Consider the following 19,872-nt stretch of genomic DNA (forward strand, 5'->3'; position numbering starts at 1 on the left):
GAATGTAGCCTAATCAGATACTTAGCGCTCCGTATAGAAACCGTATAGAACCGTATAGTGTAGTAAGCACGTCTTTTAAATGTAGATATTTGCATGGCCTAGGTCAAGCCGTGCAATCATTTCAAGGCCGTGTTTTTTTTAAATAGGCCGTGCAAATAGCAGTTTTGCAGCAGGCTACCGAAATCTATGCTTCCTTCTGTTGTCCTGGTGGAGTGATTCCAGAAACATTCCCAACACAGGAAAAGAGTCAGAAAAGTGTCGATGATTCACTTCATGATCCCAGGTTGTCGGTTTGAGTCCCAAATCTGGAAATTGGTCCGACAGCTGACACTGGCTGCAGTTACATGTGCAGAATTTCTTCAGTCTGATTGCCACTCCGGGGCCAGGTGGATAATTGAAATTGATGGCCTAAATTGGAAGTTGATGCGATATTTATCCGGGAGCCAATGAGGGACGAGGAGTGATGTGATAAACAGAGGGGGATCTGGACATGATACCAGCAGCAGAGGTCTGGACCAGCAGAGACCAAAGAGAAGAGATCTGTATGATCCATGTGAGATGTAACCAGGAGGCTGACGATCCTCTGCTTTTTAGTTCTTCTTCTTCTTCATGTTTCACATTCAAAGTCTTCCAGAGTCCTCCCAGTAAAAAGTGCTGGGATGAGTCTAGAAGGGTTCATTCAAAGAGGACCGTCCTCGGATCGGTGTCTCCGGTTTCGATGATGACTTGAAACTTCACGTTCATTCTGGTCTTTGATTACTGGAAGGGAATTTCCCTCCTCCCCGTCTGCTCCTGGCTGTCCCTGTTTCGGTTGTTTTCTGTTGGGAGAGAACAGAAGACTTTAAGAAATGAAGAAGTCTGTCGTGCTCTCTGTTCAGCTCCAAACCGTCACTTCTCCTGTCAATAAGCTTCAGTTTATTTCTTGTCCTACTTCAAACCTGTCCTGCTCTCATGTCTCAGAATGAAAAGCTTTATCTACTCGGCCTCAGACTGGACGGACTCTGGACTTTAAATCAACACTAATGGACCGCTCGTCCTCGTCTTCACTGTGATGAGAAAAGACAAATCTAAAGTCTGTTTTTACTTTCACTGTTTCAAACTCAACACAAGAAAAGAGACAAAGAGAAGTGTGAACCTTTTATTTTCAATCAGAAAAATCAAGAGGAAAAATAAATGTTTGACTTACTGCAAAAGCTTCTCAGTTTATACAGGATGACACCAAGAATGACACGGATGAGAACAACGAAAGTAATGATCCATCCAACAACGATAGCACCAGCACTGAGATCCTGGGAGAAACAGGAGAGAAAAAGGTTTGTTGTTCACAGTTTGGACTAAATATAAAACTCTTGTATTTCTTTGTCGACAGCCTCCTTTCATATCACAACAATAAACTCCCTCAGCTGTCGGCTCACTTCCTGGTTGAGGATGGCGGTTTAGCAGAACCTCTGGTCTCTGATCCACATTTGGGGATCCACTTCTTCTAGCTAATCCAGCTAAGGTCTGACCCGCTTGTTAAAAGAAGAACTGGATCAGACCTGATCCTCGTTCAGACACCGAGGACGTGAAAGTATCTATATATACTGTATATATATCTCTAAATACATTTCAGACCTGAATGAACCTGATGAACCAGCTGGCAGCTCGACACAGTAAAATGTTGTTTTGTTGGAGCAGTTGAACCTCTCATATCGTCTCTTTAATCTGAACCGGCCCTCGGCTCGGATCACGGTTCTTTTAAACTTTCATCAGCTGGAGGTTTGCTCTGGATTAAATCAGGACTGGATGATCAGATCCTGTCCCATAGCTATGACCCTGAAGGACTACTTCAGACCCATGTGTCCCGGGTTTAAACTCAGACCACTTCATGATGTTGACTTTCACTCTACACGTGGACACGCCTGATAAAAATCTGCACAGCTGCAGTACAGACAGTTAACTTTGTTCTCGTACTCACCCCTGGTTGGTCTTTGTTTGTTGTCTGTTGGAAAATAAAACATTATTTAGAAGTTCTGCCAACAAACAGTAGAAAATAATTCAAATAAATATTTCCTCACCACGTCTTTGCCCTCATCTGGACTCTTCCTCGGCTCCACACCTGTTCAAACACAGCGTGTTAGTGAAATGTGACACTGTGCCTTTAAGAGCTGAATGTTACATGTGATGTTGAAGGACGTTAGCTGTACTCACAAAGGGAGACACTGTTTTGTATTTTGTTATTATTTGTAACAACAGTGCAGGTGTAAGTTCCAGAATCCTCTTCAGTTACGTTCTTGAGTCGAAGTGAAACGTTTCCTTCAGCCATTTCATCTTCAAACATGGACGTTCTACCTTTGAAGTTCTCGTTTTGCTCAGTAAGATAATCACGTCCATCTTGCCACTCGTTAACAACCGTATTGTTGCGTTTCCATAACACCATTATAGCAGATGTATTCAGCTTGGTCTCGAGGTGGACGGGCAGAACGACATCGTCCCCGACTTTGGCAGGAACTGAGCATCCTGTGAAAACAAGAGACGTCATTAAGACTTCCTGTCAAAACATCAAGACACTTGTGAAGAGCTGTGTGACAATAACACAGACTGTAAATATTAATACTCAAGCTAACGACAGGCTGAGAGCTGAGGCGGGTTTTAAACTGTTACACGGCGCCCACCTGTCAATCAGCTCAGCTACACGCCTTATTGTGAATAACTCTGATCCTTCATCCAATCAAAACTGCTGAGTCATGAAAACATTCCCCCCGTACAGTGTGTGTGGATGGAGACATGAGCTAATCACACCTATTTGGTTTTTTGAAGCAGGCTGTAAACATGTTCATGTCTGCTGTAAAAACAGGCTGTTTGAATGGGTGTGTATGTGACTTCCTGTGCTGCTGCAGCCAGCCTCTAGTGGACACTCCAGGTACTGCAGCCAGCCTCTAGTGGACACTCCAGGAACTGCAGCCAGCCTCTAGTGGACACTCCAGGAACTGCAGCCAGCCTCTAGTGGACACTCCTGGTACTGCAGGATGTTACACTTCAGCATCAGCTACATTTTTCATCACAGGTGGTCGTCGCTTGGTCATCACTCTTAACGAGTAACATTTTTTAACTACGTTTTTACTGTTAAGAACATCCAGAATCGTTGATTTTAACTTGATCCCTCCTCTAATGAAGCAAATAGCCAATCATAGATGTGGATTTTGGGGCGTCCAATCAGATTACAAACACGCCCCTGGAGACAGTTCTTCTTCTTTTCAGGAAAATCGACGAGAAATTTGCTCGAACTTAATGACAGATTTTATTGAACTTATTGTTTAATTCCTTGAAATGAAATTATCTGGATTGTTCCGGTGTCTTAAAATAAGCGTATTAGATAGTTTGAAATTAAAAACAGACAGATGCACTTTCTTAGATTTGAGTTTTTGCGGAGTGCGTGTAAATCAAACAGGATTGGGGAGTGCTGGTCTCTGAGTTTGGGGCTCATGAGCACGTGAGAGAAGGTCTGCATCAAAGTCAACATGAAAGAAGGAGTTTCTACACTCTCACTATGACATCACAAGCTGAACATCTGAGCAGAGATTTAACTCTACTGGGATTTTCTTTATGACCAGTCGGTCCTGATCCAGACTTTAAGAACCTCCTGAGATCTACTGAGTCAACTTACCGCCCACAATAAGGAGACTTTCACCAAGACCTCTATCAGACTCTGTCCTCACATTACACACATAAGTCTAGTGTTTAGTCTCCTCTCTCTCTCTCTGTCAGGAGATGGAAGTCAAGCTGTGAACTAACCACAGACACAGCAGCTCAGCTTGATGAACAGCAGGATCCAGCAGATCATCTTCATCCTGTGAGAGGACACAAAGTCATGAGGTCAAAGGTCAGTCCTGTCAGGTGAGCGCACCCCCCTACAGGCCGTCTGCTGTCATTACAACATGTCCAGAAAGCAGGCGACCCAAAATGTAATTAAAAAAAAAACCTAATAAAACTTAAAATGTAAAAACTGGTTGATGATGTAATAAAATGCTGATCCCAAAATGAAACAAGTTATTACATCATAGATCAGGAAAAATATGTTTCTACTAATAGTGTAATAATTATTGAACATCAGATTGAGTCAATAATTGATGGATTAAAAGGCTTCAGTGTAGAGTGTCCTCTGTATAGAGATATATGTGTGTGTGTGTTTGTCTTAGTGTTTCTGTGTGTGTGTTTGTGTTTCTGTGTGTGTGTGTGTGTTAGTGTTTCTGTGTGTGTGTTTGTCTTAGTGTTTCTGTGTGTGTGTTTGTGTTTCTGTGTGTGTGTGTGTGTGTGTGTGTTAGTGTTTCTGTGTGTGTGTGTGTTAGTGTGTGTGTGTGTGTTAGTGTTTCTGTGTGTGTGTGTGTGTTAGTGTTTCTGTGTGTGTTAGTGTTTCTGTGTGTGTGTGTGTGTGTGTTAGTGTTTCTGTGTGTGTTAGTGTTTCTGTGTGTGTTAGTGTTTCTGTGTGTGTGTGTGTGTGTGTGTTAGTGTTTCTGTGTGTGTTAGTGTTTCTGTGTGTGTGTGTTAGTGTTTTTCTGTGTGTGTGTGTGTGTGTGTGTGTGTGTGTGTGTGTGTGTGTGTGTGTGTGTGTGTGTTAGTGTTTTTCTGTGTGTGTGTGTGTGTGTGTGTGTGTGTGTGTGTGTGTGTGTGTTTGTGTTTCCTAGTTTAGTCTTCAGTGTTTCCTGTTTTATTTTGTAGTATCTGGTTTAGGTTGTGTTTTCAGTGTCAGGTTTTACTTTGTAATTGTCCTCAGTGTTTCTGGTCTCGTGTTCATGGCTCCTCTGTGTGTTTCCCCTTGTAGGAGCTGTTTTGTGTTTCTTGTTGCACGTTTAGTTGTGAATGTGTCTTATATATATTATGTTCCACCAGGGACACTGAAGGCACTGGGCTGTGTTTATAGAGGCACAGGTGACAGGAAGGGGAAGGCACAGGTAGGGAGAACACTCTGGGGGCCTTTTTCAAACCAACACCTGCACACTCCCCCTCCGTGACGGAGTGCACTCTGTCAGCTGAATGAAGTTGAAACAGGAAGTGTGTGTTACCATGGTTACTCAGCGGCATTCTGGGGGAACGGCTTATTATTAATGTACGTAATACATTCTGTAAAAGTCTTTATGTAGATTATTTTTGTCTAGTAAATTTATATTAGCGTAGACTTATAGAAAAACGATCAGATGGAGCCCACATTCTTTATTGTCATTTATAATTTAATGTTTAATTTATTATAATATCACAGAACAGGTTGTCTTCAATGAACAAAAAATAAACATTTATCTGCTGTGATATTCATTCATATTATTCTACGATCATATAATTTACTAGAGAAAAATAATCTACATAAAGAATATTACTTTAATTAATAATAAGCCGTTAGGGGGGCGATTGAATCCAGAGTAACTCTCAGTGAATCCACCGCACTATCTACAAACTGATCTAGCTGAGAGGGACTAAAGTGATTATAGGAGTTTTCAACTAGGTTAGAGGATGGAACAGAAACAAAGGCAGCTGAAATAGCTTCCTTAAATTTAGCTACAGCATTATCATTTAAACTTCTAGAGAGCACTTTTTTATTAAGAGGAGTTAAGGTTGGTAAAAAGAAATCAAAAGTTATTAGGAAATGGTCTGATATCAGAGAATTTTCCAGAAAAACCGACAAATTATTAATTTCAATACCATAGGCTAAAACAAGGTCCAGGGTTAAATCGATGGGTAGGTTTGTTTACACCCTGGGTGAAGCCAATAGAGTCCAATAGAGACATGAAAGCCATGCTAAGACTGTCATTAACAACATCCACATGGATATTGAAATCACCTACAACAATTATTCTATCACTGCTAAGAACTATGTGTGATAGAAACTCTGAATATGGGCCAGGAGGGCGATAAACTATAACAACTAGAACTGGCTGAAAAGTTCTAGAGACTGGATGTGAAAGACTGAGTGCAAGACTTTCAAAAGAGGTATAATTCAGCTTTGGTCGAGGATTGATTATAAGACCAGAATTAAAAATAGCTGCTACTCCACCACCTCGACCAGTGTCTCAAGCTATATGAGTATTCAAATGACTGGGAGGGGTGGATTCATTTAAACTAACATATTCATCCTGAGAAAGGTTTCAGTTAAACAAAGTAGATCAATATGATTCTCTGATATTAGATCATTTACCAGGAGGGATTTAGATGCTAGGGATCTAATGTTTAGTAAGCCGCATTTAATTGTTAGATTAAAGTCCGACATCGTCTTAGCAAAACTACACACCGACTCCACATTAACTTTAGTAATTTCCGACTGGCGAAGTCGGGAGTCATTTGTGCCGACATGAATTACAATTTTATCAAATCTACGTTTAGCCTTTGTCAGCAGCTTTAAGTGAGCCGTGATGTCGCCCGCTCTGGCCCCGGGTATACACCTAACTATGCCCGCTGACTTCGCTAACTTCACGTTTCTGACTATGGAGTCTCCAATTATCAGAGTTTTTGTCTCAGCGGGTCGCTGAGTGGGGAAAATGTGTTTGAAACATGAAGTGGTTGGTGGGGAGTCGTGAGCCTCGTTTTGTGACTATGCCTCCCTCGGACAGTAACCCAGCCACTGCCTCCCGGCTGCTCGGGAGCTACCGGGGGGAGATTTAACACTATGTCGGCCCGCACCGGCTACAGAAGGCTGGCTAACTGCTGCTGCATAAGATAACTGTGACTCTGACTCAAAGGTGCGGAGCCTGCTCTCTAACTCAGACACCCTCGCCACCAAAGCTATAAATAAACTACCTTTAATACAGATACCTTTATCAGTAAAGGAGGACGAGGAGTAACTAGACATCTGGCACACAGGACAAGAGAGAGCAGGAGAGGGAGAGGCAGGGAGAGAAGCCATCGTCGTAGAAGCTAACTGCTAAGTTAGCCTGAGAGCACGTAGTTTAACACAAACAAAAGATCTATAGATAGCTCGCAAGGGTGCTTGGTGATTATTTCGATTAGTCAAAGTGTGCAGTGATTTAGAGACAAATGTAAGAAAATACACAGGATAAACAATTTAGCTTTAGCTCTATCGATCGGTAAAGGCAGTAGACACAACAGGAAGTGATGCAATACGCACCCGTAGTACGTCAGGACGTCAGCAGCCATTTTCATTAGCCCCAATTCAGCTTGTCACCTCAGAATCAAAGCCAGAACAAATTCTGTTGGTATGTTTCCCTGTCCAAACATGTACCCACACCTTCTTTTCAGATTTCAGATTATGAAACATAATTACTTTATTTTAAAATAAAAAATACTTCTAAACAAACGTGAACAAAATGGTGGTGTTTAGTCATATTCAAACTCTTTTCACTTCCGCTCCTCCCTTAGAGCGTATTTACCTTTACTGCCTCTGAAACTGAGCCTAAACCTTTTAATCCATAAATTATTGACTCATTAATGTTAAATGTTAAACAATTATGACTCTATCAGGAGACAGTTTGTTGTGTCATTGTGTCGTTAAGATGGCTGTCCAACAAACGTCCTTGTGTTTCGATCGAAGTATAAAACACCTCAAACAGACTCAGTCACACATGAAATACAAACTTTACCTGGTCTGTGTTTAGTCCTGGTCTTTGTTTAGTCCTGGTCTGTATAATCCTGTACACTCTTATTCTCTCTTCTTCGTGCAGCTCGTCCTTCGTCACAAACAGTCTGTTTGAAATCTCCCAAAAACACTTAAAACACGAGCAGTGAACTTTCAGAATGAAACTATAGATTTATACTTTACAACATAAAGAGGACAGAGGGGGAAATATTCTGTTCTAGTTTGTATTCAACGTGCCAAAACTCACTTCGCTCCGCTCACTGCAAACCGCAGTGTGTGCAAACCGTGTGGCTCTTCCTCCTCTGAGCTGCTGTTCTGTGGTTAGTTCACAGTTTCATGTCAATTTCCTGACAGAGAGAGAGGAGCTAGCCTCATGTTGTTGTCTTGTTTAATGGTGTCTTATCTTCTCTGTAGCTCAGATGGTAAAACTGCTGCTCAGGTAATCTGATGGTTGTAGGTTTGAATCCTGAGAGCAGCAGGTTATGTTATAAAAGATGAGATGAGATTCAACTTTATTGTCATTACACATATACAAGTATAGTGCAACGAAATGAGGTTTGGCATCTCACCAGAAGTGCAAATAAGCAGAAAGTGCAAGAGTTCGTGCTAAATATGTACAGTGATTATAACATTTACAGATGTGGTTAAAGAAAGTGAATTATTAAGTATATATGGCTGGATGGATTATTGGGATGCTATAAATATAAATAAATGCTATAAATATAAGAGTATACAGAGGATTAAATATACAGATTAAGGTGCAGAGAAAATGAATATACTAATGTACAGATAATATACAGAATATGTACATATTATACAGATCAATAACTTACAGTGGTGATATGGACATACTATAATACAATAATGTGTGTGTGACCAGGAGGAGTGGTGGGGGATGATGGATGTGAAGTGATATGTAGGGGAGGGGGAGGGGGAGGGGGGTCAGGAGGGGGCAGAGTTCGAGAGAGGGGCGGAGTTTGAGAGAGAGACAGAGTTCAGAGTTCGGGGGGTAGAGTTCAGTAGGGAGACAGCTCTGGGGAAAAAGCTGTTCCTCAGTCTGCTGGTTCTGGTCCGGAGGCTACCTTGTGATGCGCTGGGCTGTTTTAACCACCCGCTGTAGCGCCTTACGGTCCGTGACAGAGCAGTTTCCGTACCAGACTGTGACACTGCTGGTTAGGATGCTCTCAATCACACAGCGGTAGAAGTTCCTCAGTACAGCTGAAGACAGGTGGTGTCTCTTCAGTGTCCTCAGGAAAAAGAGGCGTTGATGAGCCTTCTTCACCAGACTAGAGGTGTTAGTGGACCAGGATAGGTCCTCTGTGATGTGGGTCCCCAGGAACTTGAAGCTGGAGACACGTTCAACAGCCATCCCGTTGATGTGAATGGGGTTGTGCGTGCTTCCCTTTTCTCTCCTGAAGTCCACGATGAGCTCCTTCATCTTGCTGGTGTTGAGAAGCAGGTTGTTGTCAGCGCACCAGGTGGCCAGATGCTGTACCTCCTCCCTGTAGGCTGTGTCATCGTTGTTGCTGATGAGGCCAATCACCGCTGTCTCGTCCGCAAACTTGATGATGGTGTTGGATCCATGTACAGGTCTGCAGTCGTGGGTGAAGAGGGAGTAGAGGAATGGGCTCAGCACACAGCCTTGTGTTGAGTGTGATGGTGGAGGAGCAGGTGTGTCCTGACCTAACATACTGGGGTCTGTTGGTCAGAAAGTCCATTATCCAGTGACGGAGGGAGGTGTTGAAGCCCAGGTCTCCAAGTTTAGTGTTCAACTTGGAGGGGATGACAGTGTTGAATGCTGAGCTGAAATCAACAAACAGCATTCGTGCGTATGTGTTGTTATTGTCCAGATGTGTGAGCACAGAGTGCAGCGCAGTGGAGACTGCATCCTCTGTACTCCTATTGCTGCGGTAGGCAAACTGGTATGGGTCCAGTGTGGGTGGGAGGCAGATTTTAAGGTGTGCTAGGACCAGTCGCTCAAAGCACTTCATAATGATGGGTGTGAGTGCTACAGGGCGGTAGTCATTCAGGCCTGTCGGGCTGGAGTGTTTCGGCACAGGGACAATGGAGGTGGCTTTGAAGCATGCTGGCACAGCTGCTTGGGCGAGGGACAGGTTGAAGATGTCCGTAAAAACCCCAGTGAGCTGCTCCGCACATGCTCTAAGCACGCGCCCAGCGGTGCCGTCTGGACCAGCAGCCTTTCGGATGTTGATCCGGCTCAGTGCAGCATGCCGTGGACGTCTGTGGTGGTGAATGAGAGGGGCTGATTGTCTGCAGGAGGTCTGGTCGTGGTCTGCGTCTCCTTGTTGTCTCTATCGAAACAAGCATAAAAGTGATTTAGCTCGTTCAGGAAGGAGACATCTGTGGTCATCGGGGTGGAGTTGCTGGGTTTATAGTCACTGATGGCCTGGATGCCCTGCCACATGCGTCTGGTGTCGGAGTTGGAGAAGTGTTCCTCTACCTTCAGCTTGTAGCAGTGCTTGGCCTTGATGATGCCCCTCCTCAGGTTTGCCCTGGACACGCTGTAGGCCATTGCATCACCTGATCTAAAGGCGGTGTTGCGGGCCTTCAGCAGGAGACGCACCTCCTTGTTCATCCATGGCTTCTGGTTTGGGTACGTGGTGATCTGCTTCCATGTTGTCACACTGTCGATGGTGGTGTTGATATAATCCAGCACAGAAGAAGTGTAGGTGTCAATGTCTGTGTGAGAGCCCAAGGTAGCCTGAGAGGCAAACATACTCCAGTCTGTGTGATGGAACTTGTCCTGAAGTACAGAGTCTGTCCCCGCTGGCCACACTTTAATTGTTGTCACTGATGGCTTCACACGTTGGATGAGTGGGGAGTACTTGGGGATGAGGAACAAAGAAAGGTGGTCTGACTGTCCCAGGTGGGGGAGGGGGGTCGTGGTGTAGGCTCCTGCAATGTTAGTGTAAACATGGTCCAGAGTTTTGTTTCCTCTTGTATTGCAGGAAACATGCTGGTGAAATTTAGGGAGCACTGTCTTTAAGTTTGAGTGATTAAAATCACCTGCAACTATAAATGCAGCCTCCGGGTGAGCAGTCTGTTGTATACTAATGGCTGTGTAAAGTTCCTTCATAGCAGCTTTTGCATCTGCATCGGGGGGGATGTAAGCTGCAGTTACAATAGTCGAGCTGAGCTCCCTTGGCTGATAGAAAGGTCTACATTTAATCATGAGAAACTCAATGTTAACTGAGCAGTGTCTCCCAATAATGACAGAGTCTGTACACCAAGTTTTGTTGATATAAATGCACAGTCCTCCTCCTCTGGTCTTACCGGAGTCCTCTGCTGTTCTGTCTGCCCGGAGTGTGTGGCAACCGGCTAGCTTGATAGCATCGTCCGGTACTCCATTGTTTAGCCATATTTCTGTGAAGATCATGACATTACAGTCCATAAGTCTCTTGCTGTGCATGATGCGAAGTCGTAACTCGTCCATCTTGTTAATCAAAGACCGCACATTAGCGAGGAAAATGCAGGGTAACGGGAGACGGTGCGGTGTTAGCTTTAGCTTAGCCCTTATACCTCCGCGCTTCCCCCGCCTTTGTTTACGGTCTCGACGCCGCCTGCGAGCATTTCTGCCCGGCCGGGTGGAGTGCGTAGCCTCGGGTGTTTTGGCGATCTCGGGGATGAGTCGAAGATTGTTGATTGGATCGTCAGGGAGATGTATTCCAATATCCAAAAGTTCCTGTCTGGTGTAGGATGTTAAGGCGAGGCTGTTCCGTACGAACAAGCCCGAAATTAACAGGATAATTACTGCAAAATTGCAAATCTGTGAGAGACGCTGGGCCTCGCGATGCGCTCGCGCCGCCATCTTGGTCTAACATCTAAATGTACATGAGACTGTGTTAGCGATAGCTGAAACAGTCAGTGCTCTTTCGTTAGCTTAACTCGGCTATGCTAGCGCTAACACTGACATTTCTTCAGGAGTTTCTGGTTACTGATCATGTTTGGAGTGTAAATAAAGCCTGTTGATTCAGACGTTTGAATAATATCCACATGAACAGAGCATGTTAGCTCTCTGTTAATTTGTAGTTCGTAGATAATAGTCTAGATAGATAGATAGATAGATACTTTATTGATCCCGAGGGAAATTCAGGGCATCCAATAGCAGTATACAGACAGGCAGGACACAAGACACAATACACAAGACGTTGGTTACAGTACAAAACATCGTTACAATACACACCCGCTGTCCCCCCTCCCCTCTCTATACAATAATCCCCCAAACAAGATTTAGCAGCCCCTATGTGACGAAGAGTAAAGGTTAAACCTGTGCAGTTGGCATTAGCATTAGATTTAAAACTTATATAGCATAGTGTACCTAACCTGTGAGGAGAGAGAAGCATGTGTGCTGTGTGTGCTGGGTGTATGTACAGAGGTCTTTGAGCTTATGCCCGAGGTGTGAGTACAGTCGTTAAACAGTCGTTAAACAGTCAATGCATGAGTAGTGAGCAGTGATTTGCGTTAAGTGTCCTAAACAAAGAGGTGAGACCAGGGATGATTAGGGCGATTGCCATTTAGGTACCCAACTATTGAGGAGCAGATTAGCATTAAGTGTTGAAGACAATGGAGTGAAACTTGACCTAGTTAGGGTGATCATGTCAACCCTTACAGATGTAGCATAACAATACAGTAGGGTGGAACCAGATGATTAGAGTGATTATCATTAAAGTGACCTGTGCTCAGTAAGGTGACTATCAATATGCATTAAAGTGTCCAACTGGGGGCTGACTCTGAGGTCACGTGACAGTGAAGTGAGTCCAGCTCTGTGCCCACCACAGAGCCGGCCCTCCTCACCAGTCTGTCCAGGGGTGCTGCGTCCCTCTTCTTGCAGCTTCCTCCCCAGCACACCACGGCGTAGAAGAGGACGCTGGACACCACAGACTGGTAGAACATCTGCAGCAGCTTTTTGCAGATGTTGAAGGACCCCAGCCTTCTCAGGAAGTACAGACGGCTCTGTCCCTTCCTGCAGGTAGTGTCCATGTTAGGCGACCAGTCCAGCTTGTCATCCAGCTGCAGCCCCAGATACCCGTAGGTCCTGACCACCTCCACGTCGACCCCCCCCCCCGATGGAAACAGGTTCTAGATGTGGTTTGTTCCTTCGGAAGTCCACCACCATCTCCTTGGTCTTGGAGGTGTTTAGCTGCAGATGGTTGTCACTGCACCATGTCACAAAGTCCTCGATCAGGCTCCTATACTCCTCCTCCTGTCCATCCCTGACACAAGCAACTATCGCAGTGTCGTCTGCAGTATTTCTGCATGTGGCAGAGCTCAGAGTTATACTGGAAGTCAGAGGTGTACAGGGTGAACAGGACGGGGGAGAGCACGGTCCCCTGTGGTGCACCGGTGCTGCTGACCACAGTGTCAGATGTGCAGTCCTTCAGTCTGACGTACTGTGGTCTCTCTGTGAGGTAGTCCGTGATCCACCTCACAAGGTACGAGTCCACCCTCATCTCGGTCAGCTTGTCTCTCAGTAGGAGGGGACGGATGGTGTCGAAGGCGCTTGAGAAATCAAAGAACATGATTCTCATCACGCTGCTCCCTTTGTCCAGATGAGAGTAAGCCCTGTGTAGAAGATAGAGGATGGCATCGTCCACGCCCACCTTTGCCTGGTATGCAAACTGCAGGGGATCCTGTGCGTGTTGGACCTGGGGTCTGAGGTGTTGGAGCAGCAGCCGTTCAAAGGTCTTCATAACGTGGGATGTCAGAGCGATTGGTCTGAAGTCGCCTGGCTCACTGGGGTTTTTCTTCTTGGGGACCGGGGTGAGGCACGAGGTCTTCCAGAGTACAGGAACCTTCCCAAGCTGCAGGCTCATGTTGAAGATGTGCTGAAGTGGCTCCCCCAGCTCAGCAGAGCAGGCCTTTAGCATCCTGGGACACACCTTGTCTGGGCCGGCTGCCTTCCTGGGGCGGAGTCTCTTCAGCTCCTTTCTAACCTGGTCTCTGGTGATGGAGGGGGGGAGGGGGGATGGATTGTCACTGGGGGTCGTGTTTGTCCTGGTGGAGGTGTTGGGGGGAGTGAGAGGGGGGGGAGTGCGAGGGGGGGGAAGTGTTGGGGGGAGTGAGGGGAGGGGAGGGGATGTGTAGAGGGGTGCTGAGGGGACAGGCACTGGCTGCAGCGACGGGGCTGTCGAACCTGTTAAAAAACAAGTTGAGCTGGTTTGCTCTCTCAGGGTACCCGACTTCTGCGTTGTTATTTTTCTTCCTGCAGCCTGTGATGGTTTTCATGCCCTCCCAGACCTCCCTCATGTTGTTCTGCTGCAGCTTCTGCTCTACCTTCCTTCTGTACTCCTCCTTTGCCTCTCGGAGTCTGACCTTGAGTTCCCCCTGCACACGCTTCAGCTCTGCCTGGTCTCCCTCCTTGAATGCCCTTTTCTTCCTGTTAAGGATCTCCTTGACATCGCTGGTGATCCAGGGCTTGTTGTTCGGGAAGCAGCGCACAGTTTTAGTGGGAACCACAACGTCCATACAGAAGTTCATGTAGTCAGTTGTGCAGTGTGTGACCCCCTCAATGTCATCACCATGGGTCTCTTGCAGGGCACTCCAGTCAGTGGTCTCAAAACAGTCTCTGAGGGCCTCCTCTGCCTCGGGAGACCACTTTCTGAAGGTGCGTGTTGTTACCGGTTGTCTCTGGATCTTAGTCTTGTACTGTGGCTTGAGTAGGACCAGGTTGTGGTCGGACTTACCCAGAGGTGGTAGGGGGGTGGCGGTGTAGGCGTCCTTCATGTTTGCATACAGGAGGTCTATTGTCCTGTTCTTCCTGGTGGGACAGCTTACAAACTGGTGAAAGTCCGGTAGTGTGGAGTTCAATGTAACATGGTTAAAGTCCCCTGAGATGGCGATGAAAGCATCCGGGTGCAGCGTTTGTAATCTCGAGATGTTTGAGTGGATGACGTCACATGCAGTCTCGGCGTGTGCCCGGGGTGGGACGTAAACAGCAACCAAGATCGCGTGAGAAAATTCCCTCGGCATGTAGTAAGGACGGAGACCCACCGCCAGCAGCTCGATGTCTTTGCTGCACGTTGCCTCCTTCACAGTAACATGTCCATGGTGGCACCATCTGTTGTTAATAAACAGCGCGAGTCCTCCTCCTTTCTGTTTGCCGCTGCGTTTCGTGTCTCTGTCCGCTGTCACTGTAGTAAAGCCCGGTAGATCCACGTTAGCGTCCGGGGTGTTTTGAGTCAGCCAGGTTTCTGTGAGGCACATTAAACTGCACTCTCTAAATGTCCGGTTGTTCCTCACGAGAGCAGCCAGCTCGTCTGTCTTGTTGGTGAGACAGTTTACGTTCCCCATAACTATCACCAGAACCGAGGGCTTGTACCTCCATCGCTTAGCCGCTAGCTTAGCCCTTAGCAGAGCCCCGGCTCGACAGCCTCTGTACCGCCGCCTCAGCTCCTCAGGTATCGGGTGAACGATGCCGGCTTGTCCTGCTGTCCGGAGTGAGAGCAGCGTCTCCCTTGAATAAGAAAGTTTTCCGCTGCTATTTCCGCAAAAACACGAAAAAGTATCCATAGGATACATAAAGTTATACACTGGAAGTGTACTATAAAAACTATAAAGTAGAAGTTGGCACAGAGCCAAATCAAACAAATAACATATCACAACAAGTACGACAGGGACGGAGCTACTGGATATGCGGCCACTCACGTCGGCGCACAGGTGAGAAGTGACATGGAGGCCTGTTTGTTTCCATATGGAGCCCGCTGTCCTCTTTACATTTGAGGATTGAATGAAGAAAACTACGAGAGGTTTAGTGTGAAACACTCGTCGTGTTTGTGACGCTCTCTGGGAGGAAGATGTCTTCATGACTTTAGAGAAGATTGTAAAGCTGCAACGACGCGTTTCAGTCACTAGATGGAGCCACACTTCATGCTAATGTTGTCCTCAAATTCACCCGTCAAAGCCTCGGATCTATCTCTGTGTGTCCTTGAATTGTCCTCCGGGGACAAATAAAGTTTTTTGAATTGAATTACTTTTGATTGGTCAGTTCATGTGTCAATCACTTGACTCGATTTTTTCCCGCTTGGACTGCAGTGGTACTGGAGGCCAGCTTTTCAACTGAAGATGTCCAGTAATATATCAGTTCACTTCGACCAAACATTGAGGTAAGTTTGAATTTACAGTTGTTTGTAGATGGTTTTTGATAGTTATTAACATTTATGCAGCAGCATAAAAAATTACTGTGTGTGTGTGTGTGTGTGTGTGTGTGTGTGTGTGTGTGTGAGAGAGACGTCAATGAGTGAGGCAGAGGAATATGCTTCACAAAGTAAATCGCTCTGCTCGGGTTAAAGTATCACTCAGTCACATCAAAGTGTGCGCAAGAAAATAATTGATATGAAGAAAATAGTTTTGCAACTATTATGAATAAACAGTTTACAATGAACCTGTTGATATCAGAGATGTTACTGTAGCTCGTTGGGAAAGACGCCAACTATCGCTCCAAAGTGCAATCTTTTTTTACCGCAACGTAATATCTGTATAAAATAAGGTTGCATGAAATCGTGTGAAAGGCTTTAATACGATACATAAATACATAAAACACAAATATGATCCAGATGAGACAGGTGAGAGAGAGTCGTCCTCATGGATCAAGAGTGGAGACTAAACTTTTAAATGATAGGGAGATCATTGATGAAGTTGTGCTCTGATCACAGACTGTAACCAGCATAGACATAATATATGTATATTATGTCTATGATAAGCAGGCTCTGATGGAAACATGTCACTTTACAGGGGCAAACATGCAGTCAGGACCAGATGAAACCGTAGCCAGTAGTAAACTCTGACTCTTGTAGACTACAATGTATGTGCTCAGGAAACTGCTGTGATGAGGTTTCCCCAGATAAGCCAGTGAGAGAGACAGAGAGAGAGAGAGAGAGAGAGAGAGAGGGAGAGGGAGAGAGCTGAGCCAAATGAGGAAGTCAGGACTCTCTGTGACCACAAATATCTGAGGCAGAGGATTTACCACGTGCAGAGGTTATTAAAGTCAAACATTTACGAGGCTGCATCCTTTTCACGTCTATAAATAATGAATCAGCCAACTGTTGTTGTTTAACCGTTACCATGGAGACAGTTTACAATGTGATCGAGCTGCACCAATAGGAGCTGTAGAGAGAGGGCGGGACTTCCTCTCCAGGCAGATGACAACAAACCCACATGTTACCTAACAGTCATTACAGTGAGGCGGAGAAGCCAAAGTCTGCTCTCTGCTCACTTTGTCAAAGAAGGACTTTTATTTTGAAAATCTGACACTTTGGTTTGTGTTGTTGAAGAAAAGTAGAATCGTGTGTTTCTCTTCTGTTTCATTGGATTTTGATTCGATTGAACGTATTTCTTATGTACCTGTGATCCTGTTTGGTTGGACTCCCGGTGTGATGGTGACGTCGGTGTACGGGACGTCAGGGTCGTCTTTTTCTGCAACACAACACTTCAACATTACTCACAAGCTCGGGATTGTCCGACTCCGGGGATGCTGCACTTGTAGAGTCCTTCATTGGACTTGGAAACACCACGGATGGTCATGTGTCCCGTGGAGCTGTTCCTGATGAAGAGGCCATCTTTGTAGAACTCAGCGGTGATATTGGAGGAAGGAGTCGTGTAGTAATCAGGAGGAAGATCAGAGGAGGAAGTGCAGCGCAGAGTCACGTGGTCCCCCTCCGACACAGGAAGAGCTGGACTCTCCAGGATCACAGAACCACCTGAAGGACACATCAGGGTGATTTTCTGATTATTATTGATTGTTTTGTGAAATGTGTCTTGAAGTTGTTGTTGAAACCTACCTGTAGCCTTGATGACGGTGATGTTGACAACGTTGCTGCACGCTCCTGCTGCTGACTCACACCAGTACACACCACTGTCAATATAGTAGAGATCATTGGAGAAGGAAACAGATTCATTTCCACGGTTCCACGCTTCAGAACAGTCTTCATTTGTTTTCATGGAAGTGTTCCTCTTCATCCTCCAACCAGCAGAACTTCCCAGCTGCTCACAGCTCAGACTGGCTGACTGATACTGGAAGAACTGGGATCTGTCAGGGACAACTCTCAGGACGGCTGCAACAAGCAGACAGATGACAAAGTTAGACTCATGGATGATTACTGACTCTGTCCTGTGGGAGACGTGTTCGCTCCCATCGCTGGTCGGTGATTACAGACTGCAGCCGTCGACCTGTGTGACTCTCGATCTGTTTCTCTCTCTTTCAAGCCAACAAACACGGACGTCAGGTTTTTCTGGAGCTTCAACCCAAACCTGCTCTGTATGTCACGAGTCATTGCATGTCTTTGTTGTAACTTGTCTGTTAAATACTAAATTGATCGATTATCTGCATGCATGCAAACATCCGGTGAACTCGTCACCTGTGTGTCCTTCAGCTGTTTCCTATTGAAGATGCTTAAATCCCGCCTCATGGGCATGGGTCTGTAAAGCTTTCTGCGTTCTAACCTCTCTCCATGTTTCAAAAGCATCTCCAACATTGATCCTAGTTTGAGCAGCTTTCTGCTGCTGGAGCTTTTTAGAAAAAAACATTTCAAGCCAACCTGTGGTTTTTCTTTTGAAGGGGGACGTTCCGAGGAGCCTGACTCCCATGGTGCATGCATTCTACTTCCTGTCGTGCTCATGGGCCTTGTGGCGATTGTGGTAATTTTTGCAACGCTCTTGTGTCTCTGGAGAAGACGTAAAGGTCAGCTGTTGTGACTCAGAATAAGTGGAACCAAATGCACGAATCAGAGACAGAATGAAAACGAAATAACAATTTATTAAACAACGAGTGACACGGTGAATAAATGTACTACATGAAATATGAGTGACACTAATGTGTAACATAAATCTAATGTGACAGGAATGTGCAACAAGAATATAATGGGACTCGAGGGTGATATAATAGCACGCGTGAGGAAGCCAGATGAAGACGAACAAGACGACGAGGAACACGAGGTACAGGACGGGCAGGACTGGGAACTAGCGAGAAGGAGAAAAACACAAAGGGGTCAAAAACACGACAGGGAATCATACAAGTAAATCACAGAGTACTAAATTTGCAAAGACACGGAGAGAGTACGAACCACTGAGGAAGAACAATAATCTGGCGCCGGCAATGTGGAAGCAGCCACCTTAAATAATGAGTAAATTGGATTGACCACACCTGTGAAGCTAACCTGAAAGCAATGATTGATTAGGGGTGAAGGGAGAACACAGAGGGAGTGACAGAAAGGGAAAAACAAAACAAACATGTGGGAGGACAAACAGACCAAAACATGACATCTGCATTTGAATTTAGCATGCGACATTTCCTGTCTTCCTGTGTTTGCAGAATATACTGCATGTGAAAGTCACACATTGAAAGTGTTGAAGGTGAAAGTTCCTGTTTGAACTTGAAAAAAAAGTGTCACTCTGCTCACTCGCTCATTTAGTCGAGTAGATTCTGCTGAGCAATTTCAAAGGATGCAGTGAAGTGTTCAATGTCTCATTTCAGTGTTTACGTCCATTTTGTTTGAAGGACGTGTTCGTGAGAGACGGGAGTGTTTCCACATGTCATGACTTCTATTGTTAAAGCTAAATAAACATTCACTGACGTTCTGTGGATTCTTACTATTCATCATAAATGGAGCTTAACGAGGTTTGTTAAGTAGGTGGAGGAAACTTCCATTGAGAATTTTTCCATCCCAAGTTTAGATTTTTTTTTAGCAACACCGCAAAAACTCAAATCTAAGAAAGTGTATTTGTCTGTTTTTAATTTCAAACTATCTAATACGCAAAGCCACCAGGATTGCAGGTGACCCCACCCACCCGTCTTACAACCTCTTCAGCCTGCTGCCATCTGGGAGGAGACTGCAGAGTCTCCGTGCTCGAACCAGCAGGCTCAAGAACAGTCTAGTCCACCAGGCAGTCAGGAGACTCAACTCCCTCCCTGCTCTCCCCCCCATTCGTCCCCTCTGCCCTCCCTCCCCCCTCTGCATCCTGCCACAGTCTGCCCCTACAGGATCTGACATCACCCCCCTCCACCTCCACCCCCCGCGTGCTCCACTAATTCACGCACCCTAAAAACTCTGCACAGCCGTTTATTGTTTATGCTATTTGCACTATTTGCTACCTTTCAACGCACTACCTCACTTTGTAACTTAATCTGCACTGTTTATATTGTTAATACTTTAATTTATCCACATACTACCTCATGGTGAAATACTCACAAGTGCCTTGTCTGTCGATTGTCTGTCGTTCGTTATTTGTTGTCCAAATGTCTTTAGTTAAGTTATCTGTTTTATAGTATTGGTTTTTTTATTGCTAGTTTTCTTAGT

At 45.4% G+C, this 19,872-nt stretch overlaps 2 protein-coding genes and 1 long non-coding RNA gene across 5 annotated transcripts in view; all 3 read right to left on the reverse strand.

Moving 5' to 3' along the window:
• Positions 1–19,872, reverse strand: part of LOC306841188 — a 66,163-nt gene that overhangs the window by 11,025 nt on the left and 35,266 nt on the right. The gene's annotated exons all lie outside the window — the stretch shown is intronic.
• LOC306841187 (myelin-oligodendrocyte glycoprotein-like) lies at positions 1,042–7,137 on the reverse strand. The gene is made up of 6 exons (XM_079370907.1): positions 7,094–7,137; positions 3,775–3,830; positions 2,191–2,499; positions 2,058–2,098; positions 1,958–1,981; positions 1,042–1,289 (listed from the first exon to the last, which is right to left on the reverse strand). The coding sequence occupies exons 1-6, from the start codon at positions 7,126–7,128 to the stop codon at positions 1,158–1,160; spliced, it is 597 nt and encodes a 198-aa protein (XP_079227033.1). The 5' UTR covers positions 7,129–7,137; the 3' UTR covers positions 1,042–1,157.
• Positions 17,015–18,170, reverse strand: LOC306841301 (uncharacterized protein; the record flags this gene model as incomplete). Its single annotated transcript, XM_079371100.1, has 3 exons — positions 17,015–17,277; positions 17,359–17,687; positions 18,115–18,170. 3 exons carry the CDS (start codon positions 18,168–18,170, stop codon positions 17,015–17,017), a joined length of 648 nt encoding a protein of 215 aa, XP_079227226.1.

This window comes from Symphodus melops (assembly GCF_947650265.1).
Source record: "Symphodus melops genome assembly, chromosome: 20".
Lineage (NCBI taxonomy): Eukaryota > Metazoa > Chordata > Actinopteri > Labriformes > Labridae > Symphodus > Symphodus melops.

What these genes read in the sequence shown, in the direction of transcription:
- LOC306841187 (XM_079370907.1), bottom strand. Translation starts at nt 7,128, where the DNA reads ATGAAAATGGCTGCTGACGTCCTGACGTACTACGG. An exon ending in GCTGAGCTGCTGTGTCTGTG is followed by an intron (nt 2,500 to 3,774) that starts GTTAGTTCACAG and finishes TTGTTTTCACAG; the next exon opens with GATGCTCAGTTCCTGCCAAA. An exon ending in CAAACAAAGACCAACCAGGG is followed by an intron (nt 1,290 to 1,957) that starts GTGAGTACGAGA and finishes TGTTTCTCCCAG; the next exon opens with GATCTCAGTGCTGGTGCTAT.